We start from the raw sequence: 15,794 nt of genomic DNA on the forward strand, positions 1-15,794 counted from the left end.
CTCACCTCCACCCCACCATTCAGCTGGAATCTGAAAGTCATCAGCCATCTTTAGTCCTCAGTCCTGGCCCTCCAAGCCCAAACCTTTTGTGTTGGTATGGTGAGAAAAATTCTCTGAGGGGCTCCTCCCAACATCACCTTCCTGTGTTTGAACCTTTAACAGGGGAAGCTGGTGTTTTGCCAGTGTGCTGCAAAGGAGAAACGTGTACATCTACACAGAGAAGCACCCCTTTTCCCTTCTGCTGCAGGAGGTTGATAGTGGCTTACATCAAAAGGTAACAGAAGTGTCCTGTGAAAAATGAAGGTGAAAGACTGCCCAGGCAGCTCCTACAGGAAAGGTGTCCTCTTCTGGGGAGAGGAGAAAGGGGTGAGGTTATTCTGAAAAGATGGTCTGGACTGCACCAGAATATGCCATGCAACGAGTTTGAATGGCGGCTGGTTATGAGCCCCAGTGGGGAGGGCAGCAGGATTCAGGCTCAGTTATTAAGACCATAAATCATGGAGCCAGCCATGGGGGAAGGCTGATGAGAAGGGTGCATGCAGGCAGGAATGCCAGGAGGGAGAGGGTGGGCATCAGAGGCAAACGGCTTCTCCACACTGTGTTATTTTAAAAATTTTTCTTTTTTTATGCAGTGCTGTCAGTTTTCTCAGGAGAAGCGACCAAATGACTTCCAGCTCCCTTGATTTCCTGAAGACCCAGGCATGAAATCTGGGTTGCTCCTCATCAAAAGCAGGGGTTGGGTAGGAGGGGTGAAACAGCATTGCCAAGGAAGGCAGGGCAAGAGAGAGAGGCAAGGATGGGGCTGGAGTGAAGTACTTAAATACAAGGATCAGCCCATGTTTGGGGCAGAGAACAGCCAGGATTTGGGATGGCAATGTTTTCACTGCCAAAAGCAGAAGGCAGGGTTTCGTTTGAGGGAGGGGGCGGGGGAGGGTGGGGAGGGTAGGTCAATCCATAGCACTGCCTTCAGTGGAAGGTGGAACTGTTTGAGGTAGTTGGGAGTGAGGCTGTGCAAAGACAGTTGGGTTGCAGCCCCTTGCCTTGGGCAGACTGTGCATCAGTGATGGTTTCTTTGCTGCCCAGCTTGCACCAGCACCCAGGCCCTGCAGTCTGTGATCAGCTCTGGTGTCTCTATGTTATGCTGTAGATGTGATGCCTGATTACCTGGAGAGTACAGCAGGCACATCTTTGCCCACTTGCAGTTGTCCACGCCTCTCACATCTCCTTTGGAACCTTCAGTCCTTCCTGGTCAGATGCTGAGGTCTCTGAAATACCTGGGCCAAGGAAAGGCAAACAACCACTCAGAACAGTGCAGGCAGTGTGCCTGGTGACTGCACTTTGCTGTTGGGCTAGAAGCAAATGCCTGGCTCTGACTTTGGTTTTGGCTCTCACTTGGACCATCAGGCACAGCTGGAGCTCCATGGGAGACACAGTGAGCTTTAGGCATAACTCAACTATTGACAGCAGAGCTCAGGCTTGCTGCAACACCTGTTGAGGACACTGGGTTAGATGAGCCTGAGACTTGTGAGTGTAAAGGATAAAGGACATCTCAGTGATTTCCTCTGCAGTTGTAGCTCTTTTCAGAGGCAGACAAAGTTGAGATCAGCCAGGGTGGCCCATGAGAACATAAAAACTGGCATTTTGAACAGGTGAGGTGACACACAGGCTGAGAGCAGGAGCCTGGCCAAGGGCTACAACTCAGTCTTCAGGCACGTGATGGGACCCCCTTGTCCTCAACAGCACAGAGAATTTTCTGATGCTTGTGCAGGCAGCAGGGGATACCTTGATCTGCTTACTGGTCTCCTGACAGCCTTGACTTGCAGCCCTGCACCTTGCAAGAGCATTCCCAGCTCTCCTGCCTTGTCCATTCTTAAAAAAAAGCCTTTAGTCTCTCAATCTGGCTTTTGCATGAAGCAATCAGTGCTGTATCTTCCTTTGTGCCCAAGGGCTCACAACGGATGTGGAAAGAGATGGATGGGTCAGCTCTGGGCTCCTGCTGCCAAAACCTTCAGCCTGCCCTGGCATCCCCCCATCATACCCACCAGCCATGAGGTATCTGGGCTAGCTTGTCTCTTTTCAAGGTGATGGGAATTAATGAGCTAATTAATTCCCATTCCCTCTCCATGGTAGGGAAGAGTATTGACTTGGTGCCAAACCTCAGGTGTGGGAGCAGGTAGTGATTTGCCTTATAAATGAGTGGAGCTAGGAATGAATGGAAGGGCTACAGCATCCTGAGCCCTTGGTGCAGCAGGTGACAGGGCAGTGAGCTCAGGGGACATGACTGCACCATCTGCCTCCCTCCATCAAGAATCCTTAGGGCAATCAACATGCAGCCATGGGAGGCTGAAGGGAGTCAAGGTGGCTGACTCCACGCATGGTGGGACAGTGCTGCTGGTAGGCCATAGAGGAAGGGGAGTTTCACAGAGATCAGAGATTCAATGGGAACCAAAATCCAGGAGCAGATCTGTAGCTGGCAGCAGCAAGGATATCACTGTCAAAAGGGCTGGGGGAGGGAGACAGGTTCAATCAGAGCCCTCAAGGGGATGAATGTGTGTCAAGTATAGGGGACCCCACAATGGAAGAGCATCACAATGTGGAGAAAGGCAGCTGGAGAGAGGTGCCCCCTCCATTGCCAGATATCCAAGCATAATCTAATCCAACACGTCTTCCCTTTCCCCTGCCCATTGAGCTGATGGACAAGGCTTTCACAGCCAGACTCAGGACCCAGTTCTGCTCTGGGGCTCACATGGGCTGACAGGATGCTGCTGTGGTTGGCTGTAGCTGCAGCCTGTATCTCTAAATATTCTCTGCTTTTTAGGTCACTTTGTTCTGCTTATAAATCCTGGCCTTGTCATACAAGCCATAAATCGTCCTCTTCAGTCAGCACCATTTATTTTTTCCTCTGATCTTGTTAAAAGAACAGGGGCAGAATATTTAAAATCCAGATTGTTGCATTTTCTGTGGTTTTGGCTCATAATTGGTATTCTCTTCCATTCTGGGAAAGTGCCACAGACCCCGTGGCCAGACAGGCCTCCTTGGGAACTTGAGGGAAATGAGGAATGGGGAAAGGGGATCCAAAGGATATGCTGAAATAATCTGCCACTCATACAACCCTCACAGGCATGCACAATCCCCATGCATGCATGTAGCACACCCAGTGCAGCTATGTGCATGCAACTCTACCTGCCCTGTTATTTCACACCTACCACCTTGCTGGTACCTGGCACCTGTCTTAACTGAAGCACAACCTTGCACAGATCAGAGCTGCATCTTCTCACTCCACCCCTGACCCTCATAACCAACTGCAGATATTTGGCAAGGAACATATGTGGTTCCTATCCCCTGCCTTGCCAAACAGGGCTATTAATTCAAACCAGGTCACTGCCATCCCACCTTAATACTCAGAGGCTTTCCATCCTCACTAGTGTCAGGAGCAACTTCTCAGCAACCTCTGTATCCAGCTGTGCTCCTCACCCTTTCCTGCAAGATGCTGCTGGGTCCCCATGTGGGAGAAGCAGCACCTCTCTTCTGCTGCCTGCCCAGGGAGGAGAAACTCTGTGAGAGATGGGTTCATGTGTTGGCACAGCTTGGCCTCTGCCAAACACCAGGCAGCAGGACAGCCCTGCATGGGATCATGAGCCTGCCAACAATTTGTGTGTGATGGCGCAAGGCCAGCATTCCATGCTCAGCTAACCTGGAGCCCACAGATGTGCAGTGAAGCATCCTTGGGTGTCTGCATTACAGTCTTAATGACCATACAACACGTGTTTCTGCAGGTTTCATGTGAAGGGCTGTACTCGAGCACACAGTCAATACTCCTTTCGATCTTCATCACTCACTGTCTGGCTCCAGGCTTTATTTATTGCACAGCATCAAATCACTGAACCATAGACAACAACAGCTCGCTCCCTTGTGGCCCTTGTGGTGGGCATTCCCAGTGACTAGGCTTTAACAATATTAGCATTGCTTCTACCTTTGGAGGTGATATTGCTGTCTGAAGTGCATGCAGGAGGAGCTGAGCTGTAGCAGCTGTACAATCAATAGTACAGAGCACCTTGCCGGAATAGCCTGAACCTCAGTCTGGTTTCTAATCTGCCAGCCCATCCTCTTCTCCCTCAGGGAACAATTGCAACATAAAGTTCAGGAATATATTATGTGTAGGTTGTGAGAATGACTGCAGATGGGTGCCAGGCATAGACAAAAACTAGAGTAAATTCTGGGTTATCAGAGGTAATCCCCAATGGTGGTACCCTGTTTGAGAGAGCCAGGGCCCATGCTTTTACAGTAGGTATCATTTTTTAGATGACACACAGAAAAGCTTTCAGTGTTTCTGCAAAGCCAACCTGGCATGTGGACATCTAGAACAGCAAGAATTAACAATTAATGACAAAAATACAAAGAGCAGACTCCAGTTCCCTGGGTGATATTAAACCACCTTACATTTTACTTCTTTATCTGCTCCCTCTACCTCATTTCCCTGTGCAAGAAATGAAGCAATGTTCCTGCAAAACACAGCCTGCTTTCCTGCCTAGCTCCTGCTCAGCCTAAGGGCTGTTATGGCCTGTGTGCTAAAGGAGAGGGGCTTTTTATCCTAAAACGAGTGGGACTCCATGTCTCAACATATGCATGACAACGGTGAGTTGAACTTGGGCAGGAGTGACGGAGATGAATACTATGTGCGTGCATATATATGATATATGTATGTATGTTACATATATATACATACATACACATGCATTTGTTTAATAGTACTTTCCAGTACTTTAAGACTTGAATCTCCCCAGTAATTCCAGTACTCAGGTCCCTTCAGATTCCCATCTGGAGCAGTTATTTTTTTATTATGGGAGAGAATAAAAGAGGAACTTGGTAGGCATGATTACTTTCATAGAATCATATAGACAGCCATCTTCTTTGCCAGTGGGTTTCACAACTCTCATTGCAAGGGAAGCATAAGAGCTAAAAATGCTGGGTTGGTTTGTAAGACACTTTTGCATTGCTTTGAGCCCTTTCCTAGACTGTTTCCAGGCAGATCAAGATACCACTGCGTCATCATCATTGACACTAGCTTAAGTGGAGGGTATGGCTCTAGCTTATGTGATCCATTGGCCCACAGTCAGGGTAGGCACCTGGGTGCTATTTTAATGTTTTAGCATCTGTTGTGCTTCAGCCAACAGTGGCAAGTTGTGACATGCAAACAAAACTACATCTGGATTTCACATCCAGTTCTCTGAAGTGTTGCTCTTAAGGGCTGGGAGGGGGCAGTGTTAACTTAGGCTCTAGCTGGGTAGCCCTGTAGATCTCATGGCACAGAGAAGATACCTACACCCAAAAACATCTTAAGCATCACTCAGGTCATGTCTGACGTTGCCCATTCCCTGATGGGTCTGTGGAATAGCTGGATCCATGCTGGAGACCCTGTTGTGGAGGGGAGTACCAGGACAAGGGGATCTGGCATCACACTGACAGCCCAAGGCTGTTGGCTTGTTTCACATTTACTAATTTTGGAGCTGCTGTCTTGGCTGCTCTTCTTGTGGGAGAAGCCAAGAGCAAAAGACAAAAGAGAACCCGCTTTGCTTAGCGTCATCAGGAGCCAACAGACTCAATAGCTGCAGGCCTGGTATGGGACAGAGGGGTTTAGGGGAGGAGAAAGGGGTGCCGGGTGGATGCTCTGTGCCACCCACTGTGTGCTCCCTTCAAAAGAGTTCCCCAGCATTAACTGTCCCAAACTTGCCTGTGCCACGTCCTGTGCCCAGCTGCCGTGGTGGAGTTTGAGCAAAAATGAGAAGTCTTCCCCAGGGAATTAACCAGACATTTTTGGGAAGTCTCAGGCTTAAACACTGGCACATACCTCAGTGCTAAGAAGTAATAAGAGCTCCTCCCAGCCACTGGGAGCACCAGTTGCAGGCTGCACTTTGTCATCCCAACCCCACACAGAGGGACACACAGGCTCACCCACTTGAGTACTGCAGCTTTATTTGAATGAAACAATACACGTTGAGAGTCTATAGGTTACATGGTGGGTGCATCGGGGTTGGGGACGTAGGGATAGATGAGGCAATGCTTATAAAACAACTCACCCTGTTTAAAAAGTTCAGTTCAGTCCCTTTTGTTTTGTGCTTTTAACGGTGTGGACAGCTTGGTATCATGGTTGTCAGCTCCACGCAATGGTGGTGATGGCATTCTATGAGATGTGAAGTGGGGATAGGACAAGACATGGTGGTGATGCAGGAGGTGGGTGGAGAATGAGTCTCTGTCCCAGGATCCCCACCTAAGATAGTGATGGTAAAAAAACCCAGAAGACAACAGGAGACCTCTCCCCATCCTCCATAGTACCCCCAAAACCACAGACTTTGTATGTTGTTCCTTTTGGGGGCATGTTTCTAAATACTTCTGTCAAGTCAGTGTATGCTTTCTACTGGCCTTAGTGACCTGGGAAGTGTCAGGGTGATGTAGTCCCACTGGAACTGGATCCCACTGAAGTGGCTCACTGTTGGGCCTGAGCTGGTTCTCCCTGCACCTCAGAAGTTGAGGACAAGATTTTAGTGTGATTCCCTTCCATGGGATCCAGCGATGAAGTCTGCTGCTGTCTCTCTAGGCTGGAAATGAAACACTTTGTGAGGATAAGTACAGAGCAGGGGTATGGAGTGAGGAAGAGTTTGGAAAGCACTGTCTGATGCTCACTTCTGGCCAAAGGCAGGAGGTGCCAGAGTTGTCTTCCCATGAGACAGTCGTATCTTGGATGATGGCCCTCTCCTCCAATATGTGTATTGCATTACAGACAGGATGGTTCTGGCTGGGAAAAAAGACCCAGCGAAACCATTCTGGCACTGTATTTCCCATCCTATGTACAGATTAGAGACTTTTATCCATGCTGTCAGGCACGGGCTGTGGCCGAAACCACAAAGAAGAGCCACGTATCTGTAGTACCTACAGCTTTTGGGGAATGTCTTGAGATGAATGCATGCTGTGGATGCATGAGGAGCATCTCTGGGATGATCCCAAAGAGATCCCAAAGGTCCCCAAACCTGCGAAAACAGGCCAAACTCACCTATTTGAAAGCACTGACACTAAGCCACTTTAACACCAACAGTTACATAAATGCACTGAGAAGCTGGGGGTGGGCAGCAGAGATGGACAAACATCCATGTTTGACGAGAGGAAAAAGTCATCTCCAGCAAACTCTTGATAGAGTCTTCTTGTCCCAAGATGTTACACACCAGGATTGCCAGGAAACAACCAAATAAATGCACAAGAAAGCTTCTTTGTTCCAGGTCTGCAAATACATGTCCTCATGAGCATTTGAATTTTCCCAGGGAAACGTTCAGAGCTCACAAGTCCCTCACTCAATCTCTATGTGGTACATGCTGCCACCTATACAGAAGCCCTAAATACTGTCCCCAATCAATGCTTGTTGGCATTTCAAAGATAGAATGAAATCAATATTTTCCTCTCACCACGATTTAGGTGCTATCTGAGATGAACATGCTACAGCCTCTCTTGGCTGTTGCTCTGTATACTGAGACCCACAGCTAGTTCTTGAGAACAAGGCCCAGTAAGACAAGATATAGCAAATGCTCCACCTTCAAAGGTGCTCAGAGTAGGAGCATGGACTTTGGGAGAAGGGAAAGGTGGGGACTGGATGGAGATGGTGCCACCTCCAAGTCCTGTCTCTTTCCTGTGCATGGCTGGCAACTGTAACACCCCACACCTCAAAGGTTTTCGCTTTGATTCCTCTACAAGCTGCCAAGATAAACATCTTATCAGTGATGGACGAACAGTGCAAGTAACACCTGGAGATAGTTTCAGCACTACATTATGTATCAGACACTAAAAGAAAACCAATTGATGCCTGCCCACAGAGGCTGCAATGCACGTAGTGAAGCATGGTCGTACTTGCTCTTACCTAGTTTGGGTTCATCCTTGACCACTGTAACACTGAGAGCAAAACAGTCACAGCTCACTCACAGTGGCTGAGCAGGACTGCTGACATCAGGCCAGGGCCTGCCTTTGCTGATGATCTGTGGCATACTGAAATTATGCAAGTTTTGAACATCTAGGAGTATCCATTACAATAACTGGGTTTGACAAAACTAAACGCCACTTTCCTGCCTCAATGGAAGGACCAGAGACCAGCTTCCCCAGACAAAGTGGGCCTCCATTGGCTAGCACCAGCAGCAGGGTTTTTTCCTTCCTACAGGCCTGGCTGGCAGACAGGACAGATGCACATGGGTGGTAGAGCAGACGGGTACCTTCATTTGTCTCAGTGCTTCAGGCAAGGACCCAGCCATTACAGCGTAAAGCATATCCACCACTATAAGCTTTGGCCACTCACACTGCTTGGAGTACATTGGCACTGTGTGAAGGCTGTCCAGCTGGCCCTGTCTTATACTGACTTTCAGTCATCCTGGGGGTAAAAAATCCTGCTCTAAGTCAAACATTCATAGCCAAATTTGCCTTTAGAACAACAGTTAATGGAAGCACAAAATTTTGCATCGTTCCACAGGAACAAATGCTTTATGGGCCATACCAAATCCAAGCAAAACCTGGATTTGCTACAGACCTGCACAGCTCTCCACAAAACCCTCTAATCACCCAGCTCCACTTTTGCCACAGATGTAAGTAAAGATGGCATCTCTCCTTTTCTCTTCCCCTGTTCTCTGCCCTATGGTGGAAAACCCTCACAGAGGCAGCAGAGAAAAAGGCAGTGCTTGTGTGCTACAACCTGAGCACTACCTCTCTTTCCACCTTTCCCAAGGGATCACCCATGTGAGGACAGTGTGTTGCCTGGCTCCTTCATGCAGAGATGTACTGGCTCCTTCATGCAGAGATGTACTCACAGAGGCAGCAGAGAAAAAGGCAGTGCTTGTGTGCTACAACCTGAGCACTACCTCTCTTTCCACCTTTCCCAAGGGATCACCCATGTGAGGACAGTGTGTTGCCTGGCTCCTTCATGCAGAGATGTACTGAGGATTTGAAGATGGACTGACACATTTTACTAGTACAGGTACAGCTGGGAAATCTGGTCTAAGGACTTTTCGTTAGTCTCCTTGCCTAGCATCTAAACAGCTGCAGGTCAGAGTCCACTGCCTGCAGCCAGTGAAACAAGACAATGCACTGTGGAGCCCACCTTTCCACTCTCCTTTTCAGGATGAACACAAACAAGCTATGTTCCATCCTCTCAGACACCCATGGGGCTGTTGCAAACCTCTTCTGCCTTTGACAAAGCCAGGATATGACCCACACTAGGTCCCTGATGGAGCCAACACATGCCATGAAGTTCTGTTTTCCTGCTCCACCACCTCCATGCAGACAGCCCCACCAGCCCCTCAGGTTGTGTCAGGGCTGGGGAGAGCAAGACTGAGAAGATGCCAGACCAGATCTAGGTGATGCAGAGTGCAACAAGTGCCCAGGGCAGTGGCACCGAGCCCCCCCCATCCCCTATAGCCACACAGAGACACAGTAAGACCTGTCAATCTGCTGTCAGTCTCTGGAGCTCTCTCTCCTTTTGAGGAAACATGCCTGATGGCAAAGCCACTGAGCATGCACCTGAATTGTGATCCAGGGTCTAGATGTCAGGCACACATCTCATTCAGACAAAATGGAGTGGGATGGCACTGCTCTTCCATGGGCAACAGGTGTCCTGGAGACTACAGTTCCCTTCAAGCTGCATACTTTCCCTCTCTGGAAAGGCAGGTTAGGTGAAGGCAGTCCTGGGCTGTCTTCCAATGCTCCTTGGGATGTTTAAAGCCTCCAGGGCACAAGTGGCTGTCTCTGGTTTGATGTGACCGTTTGAGATTTTAAGTAGCTGTCAGAAGATCCCAGAATCCCCTTGGTGGGCTAGGTGGAGGCAGATGGTCAGCCAAACCAACACGTGTCTTACTCACAAGGGGAGTACTGGAAAAACACACATAACTCACAGCTATCATTTGGGATGCGGAGTGCACTGAGGCTATTCAGCTCACTGCTGGAAACCAACAGCTGCCAGTTATTACCATGTAGTGTAAATGGGGTCCTGTTAAAATGCAATTTCCAGAACTCTTTAGCACTTATTCTTCTGCAAAAGCCTTTTGTCTCCATTAAATGCCTACCCAGGCTGAGCAGGACAAGCTGTTATCAGTGGGGCCAAAGCAAACAGAAATGGTGGCAACAGCCTGTACAGGATCCTGCTGCTGCACTCTTGCTTCTGTGAACAGGGGTGTACCTGCACTGAGGGCAGCTTGGAAAAGACAAGATATCAGAGCAGTTGACGCGACTAAAACTGGTCTCTGCCAAAGCCAGGAGTGCAAGAAAGCTTTTCCTTTGCACAGGAGGTAGTCACACTGCCACTTCTTGTTCTCAATAAAAAGCTGGGTCCTTCTCCTGGGTGCAACAGCTGGGCATTGCTTGGTTCTATCGTACTGTGTCCCACCACACCCAGCTTGAAGCACAGAGCCCATGGTGGTATGTCCCTCCATGCTGTTGCTAGGCCATCCAAAGGCAGGAGGCAAAGAGGTGCTGCAGCATTTCCAGAGAAAGATGGCTATGTGCATGGTGCTGACAGAAGAAGGGGACTAAAATGGCAACACCCTGAAGCAGCTACTCGCTGAGTTCTCTGCTTTAAAGAAAAAGTTTGTATCTCCAAGTGGAGTGAGTGACACCATTTACTCCATCTAGGAGCGAAAATGCCTTGGCTCCTTTGTCTATGCCTAACTGGGGCAGATGAGGTCCCTCAGGGCAGCAGAAAGGACCCCCTGGCAATTCTCATAAGTAAAACTCCCTGCTTCAGCCTCACTGAGAGCTAGTGGAGAGCAGGGCTTTCTCCAGCCAGCACCTCACACAGGGAACACTTCACATTGGAGACAAGGCTCAGGGCAACAATGGAGGGATGCTTCTACCATCAGCACCACTTGCTGCTCCCAGTGACTATCACTCCAGGCTGAGAAGCACAGGGTACCAACCCAAAAGCAGGGTGCCTTTCTTGGCACAGAGTTACAGGAATGGGCTGAGGAGGAGGAATCCAGACCCTGCTCTCCCTTTGGTAGTAAAGCATTTTTTGTTATTCTGGAGTAGTGCACCCATAGGATTTCATATAGAAAGAAATTAAATTTCTGTATTTTGAATAGCAATAGGGAATAAAACACAATTTGTATCATGTTTACTACACTCATTTGTACATCCCTAAATTATTTTTGCAAGAAATTTACCAGTCTAAACATTTGAAGCCCCCCCTTCTTTTTCCTTGATTGCCACTGTATTTCTCACCAGAACAATACTTCCCAGAAGACAGGCTCCATATCTACATGCTACAGCAGCTCTTCAAGCAGCACGCTGTGCAGCTCTGCTGGAGAAGCTCTGCATGCATCACAATCACAACACTTCAGGAGTTCCCAAGCCATTTGTGTACTATGTAAAGTTTTTCGTATAGATGAAACATTTTTTCACTCCCATGCAGCTGGAAAGAGTTGCACTCAGCTGTTCCAAATTATTTAACTCCAGATCAAATGAAATATATTAGCTCCATCACTTTCCAATGGGTGATCTATGCAGACAGAAAATAGTCTATTATCATTACCAGCTACGAGCTGCATTTCAGAGCAAGCAATAGGAATTGATGTTCATATTGTTAAGAGCCATGGATTAAAGTCTTGTTGATGACCTGTTATTGGGACTTGCACTGAACTGTAGAAAATTATAATTTAAAAAGTGTATTTTTCAGAATATGGTGAATAACTACAGAAGAAGGTTTCAAATGAAAGTTTCTTTGTAAGCCCCACTTGTAACTACACAGCAGCATTCACTACTTCTAATATCCACAACTTATACCCAGGAGCCTGCACACTCACATATTTTCTGCTTTATACCCTGAAAAAAAATAAATTGAGTATATATCGGCTAACACCCACACAGCATTCTTCCTAATGTATTTCTACAACTACCAAGCAGAGGTCTCCTTGTAAATAAAAGCAGTCTCTTAAATTTATATTGCACTTTTCTTCTGCAGGGACTTTCATGCTATGTACACGAATAATATCCACCATTGCTGAAATGCAGCCAGTTCTGGAGTGGAATAAAGCAGCTACTCAATAGGCACAGAACAACATAAAACATATGAAGAGAAACATAACACCAGGATGGCAACAGATATTTAAGACAGGCTGTAATTAATATTATGGATTGTAACTTAGACAGAACACTGTTAAAAGTGTGAAAGGACCTTTAATTGGAAGGGGTAAAGAACATGGCTTTGTATCTCACCTGGGATGCATTACCACCACAAGGAGATTTGCCCCTCAAGCATGGGGTAGGAAACCACAAATACTTTTACTGTCAAACTGCACAGTTTCCCATCCTTGCTGCTGAAGTGCCTCTTTCCTCCGCTACCATCTCAGTGCATCTGCCAGGGAAATGAGGTCCTTCTTTTCGTCCTTGGTATTTCTGACAAGGTGAGGCACTTGAGTTAATGACTTTCCCCCAAACTTACCACCAGTGCCTTTCTAGCTAGAGATAAAGGAGCGGAGATCTAAGCAGGAAGGGGCTTCCTGATACTTTTTCTGAAGCTGATGGGCCCACATCTGACAACAGAAGGCTTCACCTCTGGCTGAGACAATCTTCTTGCTCTGCCCTGGACCTACAGCCACCAATGGGCTTCTTGCCCCCTGTGCAATGGTTTTCTTGGTAAGGCACTTCCATCCTTCCTTGCAGGACCTGGCAGCAGGACATGGACACCCTCCCTGCTACTGTCCCTTTCTAAAAATGTGGTGCCTCTTTGCTGATACTCACCTCACAAGTAATGCTAAACATCAGCAAAACGGGCTTGTGCAACCAGGGCTAAGCAGTTTGTAGAAGCTAGGCCACAAGGGTCTCTGCCTCAGAGCTTAGAAGGTGAGATGGTTGTCCCAGGCTATCTCTTGCTGATGGGGAAATACTCCTGACTCCAACTTCGGTCCAGCGAAAGCCCCCTGAAACCAGCAATGCAACACAAATGTTTTGCTGCTGACATCAGGAGCCATCATGAAGTTCCCAAGGGGCCCAGGAAAGCACCATCTCCTAGGAGTGAAAGTCGACTCTTACCAGGAGCGGGGTGATGACTTCTGACGTCCAACAAGCATGGAGGAAAGGAAGAGCATGGTACTGAAAGAATTTGCCTAAAAGATGATGGTGGCACTGGCTGCCCATGAACATGGTAACAGACAGCAAGAAGCAGAATTGCTGTCGGCACCCACTGCATCCATGACACTGCCAGGTCCTGGACAACAGTCATGGGTTTCCTGGTAAAATATGCAGTGTGACTGAGGTCTGGGCTCTGAAGGGAGGAGTGGAGACAGAAAAGACACAGTTCTAGTTCTTGGAAATGGAGAAAAGCAAAACATGCAAAGGAAACCTGTATCATCCCCTCCCACTGTCCTGCAAGGCCTCCTGTGAAAGAGGTTCCCTTGCCCCTCACAGCTGATATCCTTTCTCTCTCTGGTGGCTGGGAAGCATTAGTGCATTAGTGCAGATGAATGGCCTTCCAAGATCTAGGGAGTGATAGATTTCAAGACTTCAAACTGGATCTCCTGGGAGTTAAGTAAGAGCTTTCCCTCTCTATCAGTGAAGGAAATGAAGCACCAGCTGTGGCTGGAAGCTTAGCAATGCAGGAGGCAGCTAATACATTCAGGTGATTTCAGACAAACACGGCTGTCTCAGAGAAGCTGATATATTCACCAGAAATGAGCAAGAAGCCATGGGTACTGGAGGCTTCAGTGAGAGAGCTAGCTTATGCAGGTCTAGTGCCTTAGACAGAGATTTTGCATGGGGTGTCCCTTAGAAGGAAGAGTCCCACCTAACTGAATTGCCAGAGCGTGAGCTAGTAAACCCCAATTCACAGTCCTGTGGGGATAACTCTGCCCTGTGCTCTGCCCTGTGCAGGCAGGTTAAGTCATGTCCAGCGTCACTTCAAGGTGCAACAAGGCTATCACAGCTCCTGTCTGGCCAGTGCATGACAGACCCTTCTGCTGGACTTTTAATCTGGAGCAGCATGTGCCTCCACCCTGAGGAAGCTGGGCCAGACCTGCTACAGGTCTTCAGCAGTGAGAAACATCAGCTTTACCTGTCATGACACCAGCAGGAAAAAGGTGAATATCCCCTGTTCCCTTGTTCCTCAGTGGCAAATAGGGCCAGAGTTCAACACAAGCCCCTCTTTTGGCTCAACCTCCTGCCTCCATCCTTCATCCTTCTTTGGGCATTTTCCTGCCTGTTCCATCTTTCAGCTCCTTTGCCCACTGTTTTGGCAGTGGAAGCTGAGTGCTTGTGTGGCTTCATGTGCTGACAAACTTCAGCCATCTCTCCACTGAGCAGCAATGCTGTTGCCCATGCTACAGTTAATGCACCATGCATACAGAAAGGCCTCCGGAGGTGAGGGGGTGGCATCAGAGCTGCCTGAACTCCCAGCCCTGGGGCTGGGTCATGGGCACAGGACCTGCTGTCTGGCTGAAGCATGTTTAAATGCTTCACTTTCTCCATAATCCAGAAAGCTTGAGGTGGAGGAAGTTAAGCAATGGATAAAACCCCAGATAAATAGGTAATGAAGTAGAGGGAGAGAAGCAATCCTGAATTTAGGGCTGAGGCAGCTGTCATCCCAATATTCACAGGGGAAAGCCAGAGTGCAACTGCGCTGCCCTTCCAGTCCCATCCCATCACACCCCATCCCTCAGAACCATAGAGACACCTTTCTGTCTGCAGCTCAGACCTGCTCTCATAGTTTCTATACACAGCAAGAGTGCTGAGAGACAGAAAGAGGCTCTTAGAGGACAGTGCTGCAGCCGGATGCACCTAGGACTTCTCAACCACACAGTGTGGTCTGTGCTTCCTGCTTCATCTTCTTCAGGCTGGCGGGTGAGAAGCACAGAGAAGTGGGGAGAGGCCAAAGCAAACCACATTGGGGGCAGTTAAATACATGAGAGCCTGTAAGATGTGGATGGATGGAGACACTGAAGCACATGCAGGCAAGGTGCTCTGGCCACTGACACATGGGGCGGCTGCTGCCCCACAGTCGAAGCCAGCATTGCTGCAGGGAGCTGCAGCTGGAGCGAGGCAGCCCCAGCCAGTAGGAAAGCATGAGGAGACCAGGGGAGTACTGCAGTATATTATCCACTAAGCTGTGGGAACTGCAGTAAAGAAGGTAACTGTTCTGGTAGAAATTTGTGCTTTAATATATTTTGTTTGTTTTTTTAAAACAAGTTCCCACTTCCCTGAGGAAGCCCTGTCCGACATTCCCAAGGAAACATGGGGCTGTTCTTTTCCTTCTTCATTTGCTCTTCATATTTCTTCATTCCTATTTTTTGTTTTTCATTCCTTCTTTTCTATGTGTTTCTGTTTCTTTCCTTCCTTTCTTCCTCTCTCTCGCTCTCTCGTGCACGTGCTTTTAAAAAATGTTTTCTCTTTATTTTTAAATTTTGTTCTAGACATTATGACTTTCTCAAGGAGTGCTCCAGTTCTGAACCAGATCCCTTTGTGTGGTCATGCCTGTCAGTCTTTGGTAATATATGGACACTTTGGTGTGCCAGTGAGGAGGGGAGGAGGAGGAGGAGCAGAAGTGGCTGATCAAGAAAGGAGCAGGAATGTCTTGGTTCGAAGACAGGAGCGCTCGCTTGCCATCATCTGAGCAGCATGTAAAGGAAGAAAGTCAATGGGCCGCAAAGACAAGGGCTGTGCAGGGCTGGGACACCGCTTCCTGGAAGAGCAACCGCTGCCAGTCAAGAAAAGAGAAAGAGAATTAGTGATGGGACAGAAACAGACCTCATCAAACAAGTCAGCACACATGAATGTCTTCTCCC

General features: G+C 48.2%; 1 protein-coding gene across 4 annotated transcripts in view; it reads right to left on the bottom strand.

The window, feature by feature from the left end:
* Positions 1-14,654: 14,654 nt before the first annotated feature.
* The window catches only part of MDGA1 (MAM domain containing glycosylphosphatidylinositol anchor 1), a 148,051-nt gene continuing 146,911 nt past the window's right edge, over positions 14,655-15,794 (bottom strand). For all 4 annotated transcript variants that reach the window (XM_071576659.1, XM_071576676.1, XM_071576668.1 and 1 more), the window contains one exon: positions 14,655-15,706. In XM_071576659.1, coding sequence (XP_071432760.1) covers positions 15,615-15,706 — 92 coding nt within the window. In that variant the 3' untranslated portion in view covers positions 14,655-15,614. The remainder of the gene's footprint in view (positions 15,707-15,794) is intronic.

This window comes from Pithys albifrons, chromosome 2 (genome assembly GCF_047495875.1).
Source record: "Pithys albifrons albifrons isolate INPA30051 chromosome 2, PitAlb_v1, whole genome shotgun sequence".
NCBI classification, from domain to species: domain Eukaryota; kingdom Metazoa; phylum Chordata; class Aves; order Passeriformes; family Thamnophilidae; genus Pithys; species Pithys albifrons.